Raw genomic sequence first — 16,538 nt, forward strand, 5'->3', positions numbered from 1 at the left:
AAGTTGGCAGAACCAAAGTCTAAAATGGATCAGTTTTAATTCTTTGCTATAGGTATACAGATTAAGTGAAACTTTAATTTTAAAACAATAAACATTGATAGTCATAAAATAATTCAGACCTGGAAGACAAAATTTTTTCTATACACCCTTTCATTTTCATCTTGCTTTAAAGTTTTTAAAACACTCTTACCTATTAGTTTTATCTTGGCTTATAACTATTATTTGTATCCATGGAAGAGATACTTAGTAATTGAAATTAGAATGTTCCTCTTGTGATCCCTAGTCTTTAATTTATTTCAAAAGTAAGGAAGTATAAAATACTATGAAATTTAAAAATAATAAAAGAAAATGATAAAATAAGTAAAATACTATAAAAGATTATAAATCAGCTACACAAAATTTGTTTCCTCTTGGAAGAGTTTTTTTTTTTGTTTTGTTTTGTTTGCTTTTTAGGGCCTCACTTGAGGCATATGGAAGTTCCCAGGCTAGGGGTCGAATTGGAACTGCAGCTATTGGCTGGCCACACCACAGCCATGGCAACACGGGATCCAAGCTGCGTCTGCAACCTATACCACAGCTCATGGCAACACTGGATCCTTAACCCACTGAACAAGGCCAGGGACTGAACCTGTGTCCTCATGGATACAAGTTGGTCTCATTACCACTGAGCCACAATGGGAACTCCTGCTTCCATTGTGTTAAAAGAAGAGCTTTTGAGGGTTGAAAAGCAGTTCTGAGAAGTACCTGTTTACAACCTTGAGGTCCCACAAGACCCTCTACAGATAACCTGTGTCTAGAACAGCACAGGGAATAGCAAACACATTTTGGCATTTTTGTTTGGTGTTATGATCTTAAGATATATGTCATTAAGATGCATTTTATTACTTACAACAAAGGTTTTCTTAGAAAGGGGCACTTAAGTATTTGTATGTTTTTATGGGATGTCAAAGGGAAATGACTTTCTTCATTATTTCTTGTACTTTTCTTTCTCATTTTGCCAACTGTTCTATTAGCTCAACTGACAAACTTGTTCTTTGTCAACATTTATGTCCCAAGTTAATAATAGTCTAGAGCAGGAGATGATTATTGTGATGATAAGGTTTTTTTTTTTTTTTCTCATTTAGGACAAGCATTGCCACTTTAGAACAGTAGGACACAGCTACTGGTCAAATGTGAAATAAATATATACTTTTCTGTTTTTTATGGCCACACCCATGATGTATGGAAGTCCCTGTGCCAGGGATTGAATCCGAGCCACAGCTGTAACCTACGCCACAAGTGTGGCAATGCTGGATATTTTAACCCACTGGGCCAGGGCAGGGATTGAACCTGTGTCTCTGCAGCAACCTGAGTCACTGCAGTTGGATTCTTAACCCATTGTGCCACAGCAAGAACTCCTTTTTCATCATTTCAATGAAACATTAAACATCTTTACCCCACCAAGTTATTTGAGTCCATGTACCGCATATAGCCTAAATTTCAAGGTTAGACTAAAAATGCATGGCATAATAAACACCTGGTTTTTAATGGATCTACTAATTTTAACTGCAAGTTTTAAATATTTAATGTACTGATAATATCTTTGTTTAATGCTGCCTGTTGAGAGAGAATAACAGTGATACTTCTCCTTCAGGTCATTGGTGAGAACGCCATTCTAAGCACATTATAAATAACTGTAGTGCGTGAAAGAACACTCTAACTATCTGCAATGATGCTACACACACTAAGTGCATTTCCAAACCCAAGTTTCTTGTTTTTCATTAGTGAGATCAACCTAAATTTCATTTTTTAAAAGTAGTTATGAAAGAAGAAGCTAATGCCAAGTGTAACAGATGTGTCAGACTCTTCTGTCCTTCTGCTTCTTTTAGTTGTCCTATTTGCTTTGCAGGTGACCACTGGGGTAAAAAGGAACATTATCTTACAGCTTCATTCATACATTGGATGGAAATGGAGGTGTTCAAAGTTTTAGGCCTCTATGATATTTGCACATCTCTCTCAGGTAACAATGAGGAAAATCATGAAGAAAGCTACTTTGTCAATATGAAGGCAAAAAAAAAAAAAATCATCACTTTGAAGAAAAGCAAAAAACCATTCTGGATATAACAGAGAAGATGACAAATGGTGTGAACTTTTCACAACACTCTACAAATAAAACAGCACTACTCAAAGGATGCAACGAAATGGGAAACAGCAGTGGTAACACATCACATCATGAGACACGGAATCATCTGAAAGAAGCAGTCATGGACATAGGCCACACAGAGGATTTCTTTTCTTACTTGCACAAGTATCTTGAGGGGTTTGAAAGGTCTTTCACCATGAAGCACTCGCCTCCGTTCACACAGAAAGTTTTCTCCTTCTCTGCACACTTGACAAGATGGCTTGTCCCAGTTGTAGATGTTGATGTGGCTGGATAAAAGATAAAGAAGGGAAAGGTTTACACTCATCTTTCCCTCTTCTAAGCAGCCTTTAACCTTAGATTCCCTTTAAAGGAAGAGTTCACATAAGGTAGAGTGTACTCCACTAAACTTTCAGGCTTAATCAACAACACAGTAAAGATAACAACACAGTTAAGTACCTTCTGGGTGTAATTCAATAGAGTAAAATTGTAAAAGGGTAATTACAGTTAAGTTTCTTATAATTAAATAGGATTAATTATAATCAACATTTCTTATAACCGATATTTTATCTTCTAAGGAAATCTGGAAAAGAGAAGAACTACTGTTATTAAAAAAATACATTTTCTAGGAAGGCTCAAAACTAATGACAAATTCGTATTAGTGCAACTGAATTTAGACATCAATTTTTAATGGCAACTAGTTGATAAAATTTTTATTTTCAAAATTATGTGTTCTATGTATAGGGACTTGATTTTTTTTTAAAGACATAATGTGCAGCTAAGAAAAATAAAGGGAACCTATTTATTGCTAATGAAAACATGTTATTAATTGAATATATATTAATGTGTAGATCAGGGGGCAATCTATTCAAAATTTCCACTCTATTCTAACTTCTACTCAGAGGGATATTATTGAAAGCCTGATTGCCATCATGCTTTTGAAGAAAAGCAAAGACAAAATACTATTGCTGCAAACATAGAATAAAGCACTACAAAATCCACCCATTCTGACAAAGGAGTAGAAACAAGTTTTAACTTTGGTTTGCAACATCTTCATGTAGTGAGCTTGATATTCACTTGCCTTCAAACTTCGCAGTTATCAGAAACTCAGTGATTCCTCCACCATTAGGTGCAGGGATTAAATGAAGCCAATGTATTCAATCCTGAGACTGGAAGGGAATTTAGTATTAGAACTTCTCCCTACTTCCATCACTGAGAGCCTCACTGTTGAGCCTGGTCTCAACCCTAAACAGCCTAACTCACACAATGTTTATCACTGACATTATCAGGATGAAATGCAAAACCAACTTGTCCAAGGGGGGGAAAAGAAATCCATCTTCAGACAGAAATTTTTCTCCTCTACCACCTGACTCATTCTTAGTGACTTTTAATTCCTTTTCTTTTTCTTTAATTTTTATTTTACCATTTGCATGTGAAATTCAGATCTCTTGTTTACTTTTATTTGACCCATCACGTATTGTTTTTCCATTTTCTTCTGTTTTTCTTTTCCACTCTTTCCTAAGTGCCCATTTTGCTTTGACATTTAATCTAATTGCTCCTCCAGTTCTATTCGATCTGTATTCTACCTGATCAAAATACCCAGCATCTGATTATTCATTTTTTGAAAGACCTGATGCCTTTCTTGTCTCTTATTCTTCCATCTAAGGCATGTTTGGACCATTTCACTGTTCTCATTATGACTTTTAGGAGGAACAGCAAAAGACAGTGAAAATCATTCTCACTTTGGAGACAGATCTGGTTCAAATCCCTACAAGCTTTGCATCCTTGAGCAGATCACTTCACCACCCAGATGGTTAATTTTCCCCTTTAGAAAACAGGAGTAAGGGTACTCTTACAGGACTTTTACAGAGATTATCAATAATCTAGGTAGAGGAATTGGCATGACTCTGGCATTGTATGAATAATAGCAGGTATTATTACTGAGCAAGTAATGAAGAATCTTAATTTTGGTATCTGTCAATCAGATGGAAAACCTGACAATAGAAATCTGAAGGTTTCAAAGAGGCATCCTTTCCTTGAATCAGCACTTTGGATAATTAAGAATTGGGTTGATTAAAAAAAAAATTATTCCAACAAAAAGTCCTTTTCAGAATGCATTTGCAAATATCCTCCTCAGGTCTACAAACCAAACCAAAAGAACCAGCGAGTGAGGAAAGAGGTGATTTTATCTGTTAATGGCTACACTTTGACCATCTTTATCAGGAAGAGGAGGGCATAATTTGCATCCTTTGGTCTGTAAAATCGTAGACAACTTCTATACATCCCTTAGCTAAAGTTTAACATGACATTATATCTGCTTGTGAAACTTAGATGCTGTGAATATTTTCATCCATGGCAATTGTTTTTTAAAAATAGCAGGAGCGAATTTGTCTTAAATGTTCCAAGTTTTGTCCTTAAGACCTTCCACTGCTGACAGGAATCTATGGGATGACAAATCGGGCAGGGTATCTTTGCTGTCCCAGGTGACAGTGCTGAGGGGCCCACCTGCTGTGTTCTGTCACCATCATTCCTGCAGAGGAACTCTGAACCTCCAGTAGACCCCAGTGGTCTCTGAATCCCTGAAATGCTGCTAAGAATTACCCCTCACCCAAGCTGGGCAGCAAACACAGCAGCAGGCTTCTTCAGAACAAATGCTGAAAACAACAAAACCAACATTCCCCTCCAACTCCCCAAAGCAGACACTTGCTGTTACTTGTAAACTCACAATGGAGATTAGTAGTGATAGAGGCAGAGACAGATACATCACCCCTTTGCCTTGGATCTTGTGTTATCAAATAATAAGATTAACAAATGTATGGCAAAACTAGAAATAATCCCTTTTTTCAGTCCTTTAACAATATCTTCCCCTGACCCTACTATCCTTTGCACGCTATCCTGCAGCTCTGAGTTATGATACATTCATGGGAAAAATTCTTAAATCATGACTTGACACTAGTCATGGAATATTTGATAATCAAATAATTCTTGGGGAAAATGAAGTAGCAACTCTCTCCTGTGGTCACGGACTCTCCGTTTAGCAATTTTATCCTTTAGCAGCAGTGAGAACAAAAATGTTGGTGGAATTGCAAAGCAGCAATTAACTCCCAGGTGACACAAAGTGTCAACTGACTGGGTACAGCTGTTCTGAACCAACTGCCAAGCTCAGGAATAAGTTGTAAGTGTCAGGAAAACCTGGGTTGGGGATGGGGCTATATGCGTCTTTCAGGTTTTCTGCCAGGTTTGTTTCCATTGTCCTTGGTTGAATGCAGGGCAGAGTCAGCCCTAAGCAGATCTATAAATTCTACAGTGGTATCCTTTCTTTGTGGTCTATACATACGGTATTGCTAAGTCAATTTCCATTTGTTAATTTTGCCAGAAATGAATGAAACTGACAAAGCAGATTCCTGAACCAAACTGTAGGAACAGCAATTTTTTCTGGGGGAGCTGGGTGGAGTCTGTCAGAGGTAAAGTTAATGATTTTGCCAACAAAATATGCTTTGATATATAAGAGATGACCTTCGTAGCTGTTCCTGGAAGTAGATGACACAGTCTCGGGCATTCAGTCCTTAATAAACACTGCCTCCCTCTGCTTTGGAACTAGTTGGTCATAATCCCAGAGTCTGTCATCTTCTAGTAAGTGCTAACTGAACAGCAATTAGGGACATTGATAAATATGATTCTATTACTTTTATTTGCAATGTATATGAACATTTTATCCCAAAGGCACTTTTTTGGGGATAATAGCAGATACAAGACTATATAAGGAAGAAGGTATAAATAGAACAGTTAATGTGTTATCAGGGAATTACTTCTGAGTGTGTCGCTCTTGGCTTGGTCTCTCTTGGTAATATAGGTCAGGACTAGTGACTGTTCTGGGGAAGGCTGGACAGTTCTCTGACTTAGCCAAGGAATTTGAGACTAAGATCACCATATACAGACTCCCTCAATCCTGCACCATGCAATAGGATTTCCTCCCTTCTAGGCTCCCTTGCTCCTCCTTCTTCCCTCCTTCCTTCTTTCCTTCCTTTCATTCTTTAACGACCACCTATTATATGCAAGACTTAATAATAACAACTATAAGTTATGGGGGTTGTAAGATTGTAAACAATTCTCCCTAAAAAGGAATCTTTATAGATCATATGTAGTGAAATGACACTGGGTTAGCTAAGTAGAATCATGTTCAAGGTACAATTTTGCCAATTACTAGCCGTGAGACTCTGGTCCATCTACCCGCCTCAGTATATTCAGATGCAAAAATGAGGTATCTCAGGGTTGTTGCAAAGTTTGATGAAATACTTTGTCAGCTGCAAAACCGCACAAAAATAGACTACATGTTTTTATTACTAATGGTATAAATATGGAACAAAGAGAAGCAAACACATTTCTGTCCAGCCTCTGCAATTACATAGAATCAACTCTCAGTAAATTATCCTTCTACAAAATGTGAAGAGAAGGTCTCATTTGGAGGGATAACTAATGAATGGCTGCAAAGCATTAAGTAAATATCAATAATGGACTCAACTTTATCAAAACCACTGTCAATAACTTGTACCCACTCAATTTGCTTATAAAATAAAACTGAAGAACAATTAAAGTTAAAAGAAACTGTCTTAAATGTGGAATTATTTTCACCTTTCCAGATTCATACAATTCTTTAATATTTCTGACTGAGCCCTCAAGTTACATAAATGAAGTATATTTCTAAGACTGCATGTTATTGTAATAGTTTAAAAACTCAAAAATATTTTAAAAATAGTATGATATCCACAGAATATGGGCCATAGTATAACATGGTTTGGAACTGAACATTTTAGAAATCACAGACTACAGCACACACTTCAGTAAATACACAGAATAAAATGTGGAGGAGTAATTAAGCATTCTCTGCTCACTACTAAGTATTTTCCCATGGAATCACCCATATTTCCTGTAGAATGTCAGACGTTTTCTGCTCAAAGACAGGCTTGAAAGAAAATAATGCTGGAACCATGGCTCCCTTTCTTGCTTGTTTTAAGTGGTGTTTTCCTTATCAGTGAAGCAGACAGCACCAACAGACCAGGGCCATTACACAAATGCAAATTGCTGATAAGAAGCCACTCCATTCTTCTTTGACAATTAGCAGGGAAGAGTATGAGTACTTAGTGTTTACCCCTAGGAGCTTTAGGTCCTGTCTTCCCTGAGTGAGCCCTTAGTAGGAGTTTATAGGACAATTCTTAATGATTTACTTGCAGCAGATTAAACTAAACGATTTATGCAGTTTTCTCAATAACATATACAAACTTTAACAATATTTATATTCCACTATGAAAATGTCAATCTTTATAAAGTTGCAGGTATTTTTTTTTTAATCCTTACCTGTGATATGTTCCATGGCTATGTATTTAGAAATCTGCATGCTTTCTTGCTCTTTGATTTCTCAGTTTTAAAATAAATATGAAATTATTATTCTTGCTCAGAATATAGCTCCTTTGCAATTATATGCTAGAAGCACTTTGAACTCCTACTGGGGGAAAAAATGCTTATGTGGTTCCTGAAAATGAGGCTCTGGCTCAGAAGCTGAGCAAGAAAAGCTGTGCCACCTAATGCAGCTTCTATAGATGCCAACAGAAGGATGGGGTTGGGGGCATTAGTTCTGCAAAGGGAAATCCAGAGCCAGACTCAAACCACCAGAGCATCATCATTCTGGGTTGGCATTTTTTTCCAAGTAGTAATTCAATCCTTTGATGTATAGCTAATAGGTATTTTAAAAAGGAAAAAAAAAAGTGATACAATATAAAAGAAACCCATCCTGACTTGAAGGTTCCTGGAGCCAATACTGTGATTTAAACTATATTATCTCCTTGGCCTCTCTTCTATTGAACTCTGCTTCAGAAACAGACAGGGGAGCCAGGGGAGAACCACAGCAAGACCGTGAATGGAGTCAGAACTTTCTAAAGTAGAATCAGGGCATCTAACTTTATAGACCTTGGGACTTGGTAATAAGCTGGAAGTACTTAAAGGGAAATAGCTGACCTATAAGGTGAGCGTCTGTCCAAAAAGTAAGCTGACCCCAAGGGCTGATGAGGTTAACTGGTTTAAGTGATGAACTTGGCCTTTGGCATCATAACATACATAGAATGGTGGAACCCCCAAAAATCTTAACCTATTTTATAGTTTATCCCATATTGAAAAAGAGGATACAGATCATTCTAAAGAATAGTTCTGCAGTCTTTATAAAAATACCTCAGGCTAAAAACTCACAAAAGTGTATAGGGGTCACACAAGTGAATCAGGAAATGTTGTTTTCTGTTTTGTTAAACGTACACTGGAGCTGAAATAGGTTAACAAGATCACCTTTCTATTCCTCTCTCTCACAAGTTCTCTGGGCAGAACTTGCTAGTACTTCCTCCTTCTTCAGCAGAATGAAAAGTGACCTTTGGTTGTTTCTCCTCATAAAACCAAAGTATAATTTTCATGCTAACACTGAGCTCATTTGTAGCTGAAAGAAAGCAGATTCTAAGTTCCCAGCAGCTGCTGAGCAAATGCTTTGGTGTCATGAGATAGTCTTATCCTTTTATCCTTAGAAAAATAAAATTGTCAAGAAAGGTTGTTTTTCAAACATAAACATTGCTTTTTTTTTTTTTTTTTTTTGATAGTACATTTCACTCATGACACAGTGTAATCATTCTAGGCTACGACTTCTTAGGGCAACATGTCAATGGCATAAAAGCCTTGAAGGACGTCTTAGCTTTTCTAAAAGAGTCTCTTCTGACAGTGGATCATTGGCTGGGGAGAGTTATAAGAAAGCTAAATGTTCTTCCTTGCAAAGCCAATAATCTCTTCTTAGCTAAGAAGCCAACTTCAGAAATACAGTTCTGCTATATATTCTACTAATCACTGACATTTTTATCTGAGTATAAAATTTCCATAGCGAGAAGTCAACAAACATTTAAGGTCTCCCTTGACTCTTTTCTCATCAATACCTATTCTAAAGGAGTAAAATCCATCCAGCCTGCAAAGCAAATCTTAGCAGTCCACTTGACTGGTTTAATTTGATATATTTATACATCTTGGCAGGCTAAATGTAGAAGGCACACATTCTTTACTGAATTCTTCATTTTCTACCAGTATCAATTTGGTTGGAAGAAGGTCATGCCAATGTAGAAAATGTTAACCTGTCATTTTCCAAATTAGTCAAAAGTCTGCAGCACCAAACAAAACACATTAAAACAAAGGGAACTGATCAAGGATTTAGTTATTCAGCGAGCTGCTGCAATTACCATGTGACATTTAATGACATAGGTTAATTTATTCATTGACTAAAATACACTTAGAAATGAAATGGATGAAAGGTCAAGAGAAAGAAACTCTAAGGTAAATTCATTATCTTATTCATCAAATTAAAAAAAATCATGGCATATCAAAATTAAAAGCCATATGGTCACTTCAATAGATACAGAATCAACATTTGATGAGATCGAAAATCAATTTCTATAAAACTATCTATAAAGTATTCTTCTCCCCCCCATCAAACCTGAATTTAATCAGGCATCCAAATACAGCTACTGATCTATAGGAGGAGCAGAGGAACATTTAAAAGAATGCCATGGGATGCAATCAGCAAAACCCAAATTATGGAGAACTCTAAAGGGCAAATAACCTTATTTCTTTCTTTGTTTTTCTTCTTCTTCTTCTTCTTTTTTTTTTAATGGCTGCACCTGAGGCATATGGAAGTTCCCGAACCGGGGTTGAATCGGAGCTGCTGCTGCCAGCCTATGTCACAGCATGGCAACACAGAATCTGAGCCTTGTCTGCAACCTACACCACAGCTCAAGGCAACACTGGATCCTTTAACCCAGTGAGCAAGGCCAGGGATCAAACCCATATCCTACGGATACTTGGGTTCTTAACTCACTGAGCCAAATGGGAACTCTCAAATAACTTGATTTCAAATAAAAAAAAATTAAAAGAAGATAAAAGGACAAGGAAAGATATAACTAGAGACAGACCAAAAGGGTAAGAGGAAAGAAAAACCTAAAATATAGACTTTAAAGAGATACATATAAAACAATCACAGTGCATGAAAATTACATGGGTCCTAGTTAAATATGTGGTATATATATAAGAAGATATGTGATATTTATAGGAGGAAATCTGACCACTGGTTAGTAATAAATATTACTAAGTGGTTATCATTAATTGGTATATGTGTCAAATGCATTATGGTTATGTTTAAAAATAGTCCTTATCTTTCATATATATGCTGAAATATTTGTACATCGAATGATAAGATGTCTGGGATTTACCTCAAAATAGTAAGAAGGAAGGGAAGGGAGTGGTATTAGGATAAAACAAAATTGATAATTGCTGAAGTGGTTACATGGGAATTCATTATATCAGTCCTTGCACTTTCATATGTTCAATATGCCTGTTTAAATTTATATATGTATATACATACATATATATATGTGTATGTGTGTGTGTGTATATATGTGTGTGTGTGTGTGTGTGCTTACATATACTTAAAATTTAAACAAGCAAAAATACCAATATCAGGCTTTTCAAAACATGTCCTTATGAACTGGAATTATAATGATACTCTATATTATCTAAAAATATCGACTTTTAGCCACTAACTTAAATCATACTTAAACACTGAAACTCCTGAGGAAAGGGTTGTTTTCCTTAATATCAAGAATAAGCCAAGAATGCTGACTATTGGTGCTATTATTCAATACTGCTTTGAAAGGTCTAACCTATGCAATAAGGCAGGAATAAAAAGTTGTGTTGTAACTGTAGGAAATGGGAAGATAAAATAATCATTATTGGAAGATGATATGACTGGATACTGGTATTAACTAGCAAGAAAAACTCAATGAAATAAAAAGATTATATTCACAAGAGGATATATAAATCAATTATGTCAGCTAGGCGTGAACCTAACAGTAAATACACAAAAAAGGAGATACTTTACAAAGGGTGATATATTAAGATGTGGAACTGGATGAGTGCTTGGGGTAGAAGGCACTGTATTGAAGGGAAGAGCAAAGGAATTTGTGGAGGTAGAGAAATGAATGTCACGTTCAGTTAAAGCAGTTCAGTTTGGGAGATGGACTATAAATAGGGAGGTAAGTTAATGAGGCTATAAAATAGTAATACTTCCAGATTAACGTGACTGGAATTAATGTTTAATCTGGCCTGACTTGGAAAATAAAAAAAAAAAAAATCTGTAGATCATGGAGAGAGTTGGGTTTTTGCTTAGAGTCATGATTAATAAAATTAATGGTCCATTCTACAGCTTTGAAAGGGAAGAAAATGGAGATAAGGAGGCCAGTGAAGCTGACACAAAAATCTAGATGAGAGAGGAAAGTGGTTCAAACTAGTACAGTAATGATGGGAGAACTGGTGCCATATTAAAGAACACTACTCTGTATTTCTATACATTAAAATTAAGCAAGAACGAAACGTTGGCATTTGTTTTTCACACCTTGTATTGCACCTCTTTCTAACGCGTGCAAACTGCCTAATGTGTGTTTTCTCACTCTCTTTACACAATTCAGGAAATACCCATATTAGTAGACAGAAGGAATGAAGCCCATTCTTAAAACTCAATACTCATCAGTAGAATTTAAATATCAAGTCTTGTAGTCAAAACTATAAGATGGATGCTTTCCTAATTTAACTCTACCACATGTCTATTGATATAAAGGAGATCACTCAGAGTAGACAGGTTCAAAGTTGGCCTGAAATTCTAAGTTACACAGATGATTAAGATGGTGATACTCCTAAAAGTGATGAAAGCATCTCCCTGAGAGGAAATGATTCCTGACACATATTTTAAGTCAACTAAATGCTCAGTATTTTGCATAAAGAAACCTCCATAAAAGAGTAGAAAAAAATGAGGTCCAGGCAATGCAGACTCCAACTTCCAATGGCTTCAGGTGTGAGCCAGGCCTCTTGGATCAATGGCCCTGTAAAACAAGAAGCCTGAATATTCCTAGAATTGCACTACTGCAGCCTAAAACCCCAGACTGTACATTTCTACACCCTATTTAGTCAAATTACAAAGATTCTGTGTTTCTGGGATGGTTGTGGACATAAACAGCCAGATTCTACTTCCATAAGCACAGCATTTTCCTCACTGAGGCCAAAGGTTGTTGCAAATAAAGGAATGAAGCAGTAAAAGCTTGTTCGAACATATGAATCTTGCTCCATAACACTCAGCTAATTTCAGTGCATGCATTTTCCCAGAACTCCCAGGAGGTCTTCGTTCCCAGGTTTGTGATCAGAATAACAAAACATCCCTCCCTGTAAGATGATGTGCTATTAAATGCGTATCTGCAGGCTTTCGGCTTCAAGCACAAATTCTATGTAACCAAAAAACACATGGACATCCAACTTTTTTCAATACTGCTATTGCCATTTACACATGACCAGTCTGGACAGTATTAAAGCAAGGTTCCAAAAACACACATGACTTAAATGCTTCACCTCAAGAAAACTTTTTACCCTGCCCCATATAGGACTAGCTGGTTTCAAATACTTAGTTTTTAACGGTCTGGTTTTCCTAAAGAATGTATTCTTTAAAAAATTTTTTATTATAGTTGATTTACAATGAATGTTGTGTCAATTTCTGCTGTACAGCAAAGTGATCTAGTCATACAAATAAATATTTATATACATTCTTTTTCTCATATTATCTTCTGTCATGTTCTAATATAAGAGATTTGATATATAGTTCCCTGTATTATACAGTAAGACCTCATTGCTTATTCATTCTAAATGTAATAGCTTGCATAGTCTTTTTAGGTTAGAGATGGAGATGGGGTGGGGAATGGGGAAATATTACAGGCAAATCTTGCACCTTTATAGGAATTGGGCCAAAATTATAAATTAACCTTGATTACGTTTATGCCTAAAGAAGCTTTCCTTCAAGTCTTGGGATTTTTTATTTTGTTTTGTTTTTAAATTTCTGGGCCTTGATACTCAAACTGAACAGACACCTGTTTTTCTACTGTTGGCATTAAACTTTGTGGCTCAATAAAAAGGAAACAGACAGGTGCACACTCACTCTTTTTCCAAAGGACACAATATTTAAAAAAAAAACTGGAGCCATGTGTTCAGTGTTGTGCTCTCAGCATCTGGCCTGGCTGTTTTACATAGCTACATCATTCGCTTGTTGGAAAAACTCAGTGGAAATCACCATTCTGCTTACAGTTAAACCAAAAAAAGGGCACATCGTAAAAGAAAGGTAGAGTAGAGGTCAAGGTCTTATTGAAGCTCGTCTGGCTATTTCCCTGCTCTGCCAGAAACAGGGACTATTCTGAAGGTCCACACATAGGATCTTTGTTATAATTTATTCTTTCTTTTTTTTTTTTCTGGTAGTGATATATCTATCTGTGTATATAGGCTAATAAAACATTTCCATCTCCTAAAGCCATAATAATTCAGAATGGCTGTGGTCTTCCCCTTTTTAAATAGAAATGGTTTCTGTAGATACTGCAAGTATGTGTTTAATACTCATTTTTGTCCTTTCTATCCACTGCTAAGGTGCTTCATACTGGAACACTGATGAGGAAACAGCCTAAAGCAGGGAACTCCGGCTGTGGAACACATCAGCTGGAAGGGAATCACAGCTCTGTAGAGCCACCTAAAAATCAAAGCTGGCAGAACCCAATCCTAGGCCATGTCTACTTTGCCTCACATTCCCACAGAGTTTCCGGAGAGGAGCCAAATGTCTTCAGTTGAGTTCTGTTGCTTATTCAAAAGCTTTTAAGAAGTCAAACACTTTGCAAGATCACATGGAAAGTCTAACAGGTATATGCATTGCTTTTCTGCTCCCATAGATATTGACAAAACCTAGTGAGAACTTTCCAGTTCAGTAACTACTGAATACAGTGACCAACATTATGGGGAGGCATGGCCAGTGTTAATTGTGATGCTGAACCCATTGAGGGAGAATTTGCAAATGACAGGTGAGTTCTGGTTATATTTCTTAGCAGAAACAAGGCTCCTAGGCAAAGGGGATGTTGTCAATATGGAGAAGCCAGACCTTTCACCCTATTCTTCAAAAAGACAGTTTGTTTCCAGGCTTTTCTTTTAAGAATATCTTACTTCTGAAGAATATTGAAATATAGAACACTTCTGTTGAGTCAGAAATTTTTTCTTGATTACACAGCTAGCTGGTTTGTTGGACACTGAATCCTAGGGAAGTACCTGTCTTCATAGAGATCAGTCCCAGATGGGCAATCTTTTCTGTTGAGAACCTCCCTTCTCCCTATGCCTTCATGCCTAATGTTATACACCCCAAATGCTCGAATGCTTCAATTTTTCTCAAAGCCTGAAGGACTCAGGGAAGTGAGCCATGGCTCTACGGATGTCACACGAGTCCCCGGAATTAAATGGTGATAATTAAAAAGGCTCTTTATTACCAGACAGGTGTTAGCACTCAGTAATTCTTCACTACGCCTTCATTTGTTCTCCATTAAAAGGACATCAGAACCTGTCAAATGGCTACACGAATCTCTATCACAGTCACTGGATTCGGCCTGAGGTTCATGCTTGGGAAACTAACTCAAAGCATTCTGTGTTTGTTTGTGTGCATGCATGCATGCACATACATGCACCCTATGACTATAGCTTTCCTTCAGTAGAAAAGCAAACTGCACTGCTACCCAATGACTGAAAGGTTGCTCTATATTTCTAGGGTTTTTTGGTAGAAAAAAATATGATAGGAACTAAAGGATTCATTGGTAGATAAGGATGGAGCTATTTTGTCCTTAACTCAATCTCATTACTTCTGTAATCAGAGCTCTTTTCCTAGAGCTTATAAAGCACCCAAGATACTTCATGATTCTCCTCCACTTTTGTTTTCTAGACTTCTCATTTGCTTTTAGTCTAATCAGTTGACATTAGCTCATCATAAAGCCAAATATAATTTTAAGAAGATTGAACAAAAACTAGTTCATTATTTACCAATACTCCTAAAATATATGATGGTTTTTAAAAATATGTAAAATTCAATTTTATCCTTTGGCAAATTCGATCCTCCCAATATCCGCTTAGTGATTTTGTCTGTTTTCATTTTTTGTTTGTCTGTTTGTTTTCAGGATTTGAAGACCATTTCATCTGTGAATTATTTCAGTTGGAAATAACAAATTTTAGCTGCTCAAAGGTGAACAAGCCTAACACATGGATGAGCAGATGGAAAGTATGAGTGAACGCATAGTGTCAAAATAGTTCTTCTAAAGTCAGAACTAGGCATTGGCAAATTCACAGTAATACCCAGAGAAAATGCTAGCCACAAGTAGTTTTAAAATTCAAAAAAAAAAAAAAAATCTTACCCATGAATGTCAGAGAGAAAGAAAACAAAACATAGTCTGATGGTGGATGGAAGAGGAGAGAGAATAGGAAGAGTGTTGGCTCTGGGAAAACTTAATGCTTCTTGGGATTAACAGTGAATCTGAAGTTCAAGTCAATTACGAAGGTCTGGGAGTGAGTTTTGTAATTATAAATAAGGATGTAATATCCTTCCACGAATAAACTTAGTCGCAGGAGGGTTTCTTACAACTGGAAGGACTTTTGATACCCAAGTAAAAGGTGGTTACTTTCTTCAATCCGTTCCTTCCTATTGTTGTGCACCATATTCCTTGAGCTGAATTTTCAGTCAGGTCTAGCTTCAAATCCTGACATGAAGCTGGAGTTTACTCTGCAGAACTATAATAACAGCAACATGGCAAAAAACCCAAAAAACTTAGGGACATTGAAGAAGTCTACTGAAATGGAATCTGTTAAATGGGCAATGTGATCTATGTTGCTGGAATCACATTCTAAAGACAAGTAACCTAAGTATATATGCACAGGTCAAAAGAGAGAAGGTGGAATGAACTAGGAATTAAGTCTGGGTTTTCTGACTTGTGGGACCAGTGCTCGAGGCTCTAAAGGACACTGCTGGCCACTTGTAAAAGAACATGAAATATATCCAACTTATAACAATTTTTCCTCTATTTTATAAGAAACTCTGTGACTAGGCATAGAATGAGGTCAGAACAATGTTCCAGCTATTATTAGAACCACAGGAGTAGAGGTCCAGACAGATAGAATCCATCACTATCATAAGTGATGACAAGAAGTACCAGGGGTGGCACTGATGTCTTAGTCATAACTACCCAGAAAATGATTGGGAACATTTTATAATCCAAACAACAAAGAGATCACACCCTCATAGCTCAGCTAAACCTGATGACTTACGAAGGTAAAAGTGACATGTTCGAAGTTGGATGAGAAGTAGTCATTTCAGCAAGGTTGATAGAGATCTGTACGGATTCCAAATAAAAAACTTGCTATGTATAGCATATCCAATTCCTCAGGCATAAATTAAAATAAAAGTACTTTAAAAATTATTCAGAAGTTTAAGAACAGGCACAGATGCTTCTAACTA

General features: G+C 36.6%; 1 protein-coding gene across 11 annotated transcripts in view; it reads right to left on the bottom strand.

Annotated features, from left to right (window-relative positions):
* Positions 1 to 16,538, bottom strand: part of NRG1 (neuregulin 1) — a 1,062,454-nt gene that overhangs the window by 35,543 nt on the left and 1,010,373 nt on the right. For all 11 annotated transcript variants that reach the window (XM_021076394.1, XM_021076398.1, XM_021076399.1 and 8 more), the window contains one exon: positions 2,280 to 2,409. In XM_021076394.1, coding sequence (XP_020932053.1) covers positions 2,280 to 2,409 — 130 coding nt within the window. The remainder of the gene's footprint in view (positions 1 to 2,279; positions 2,410 to 16,538) is intronic.

Source organism: Sus scrofa, chromosome 15, assembly GCF_000003025.6.
Source record: "Sus scrofa isolate TJ Tabasco breed Duroc chromosome 15, Sscrofa11.1, whole genome shotgun sequence".
NCBI lineage: Eukaryota > Metazoa > Chordata > Mammalia > Artiodactyla > Suidae > Sus > Sus scrofa.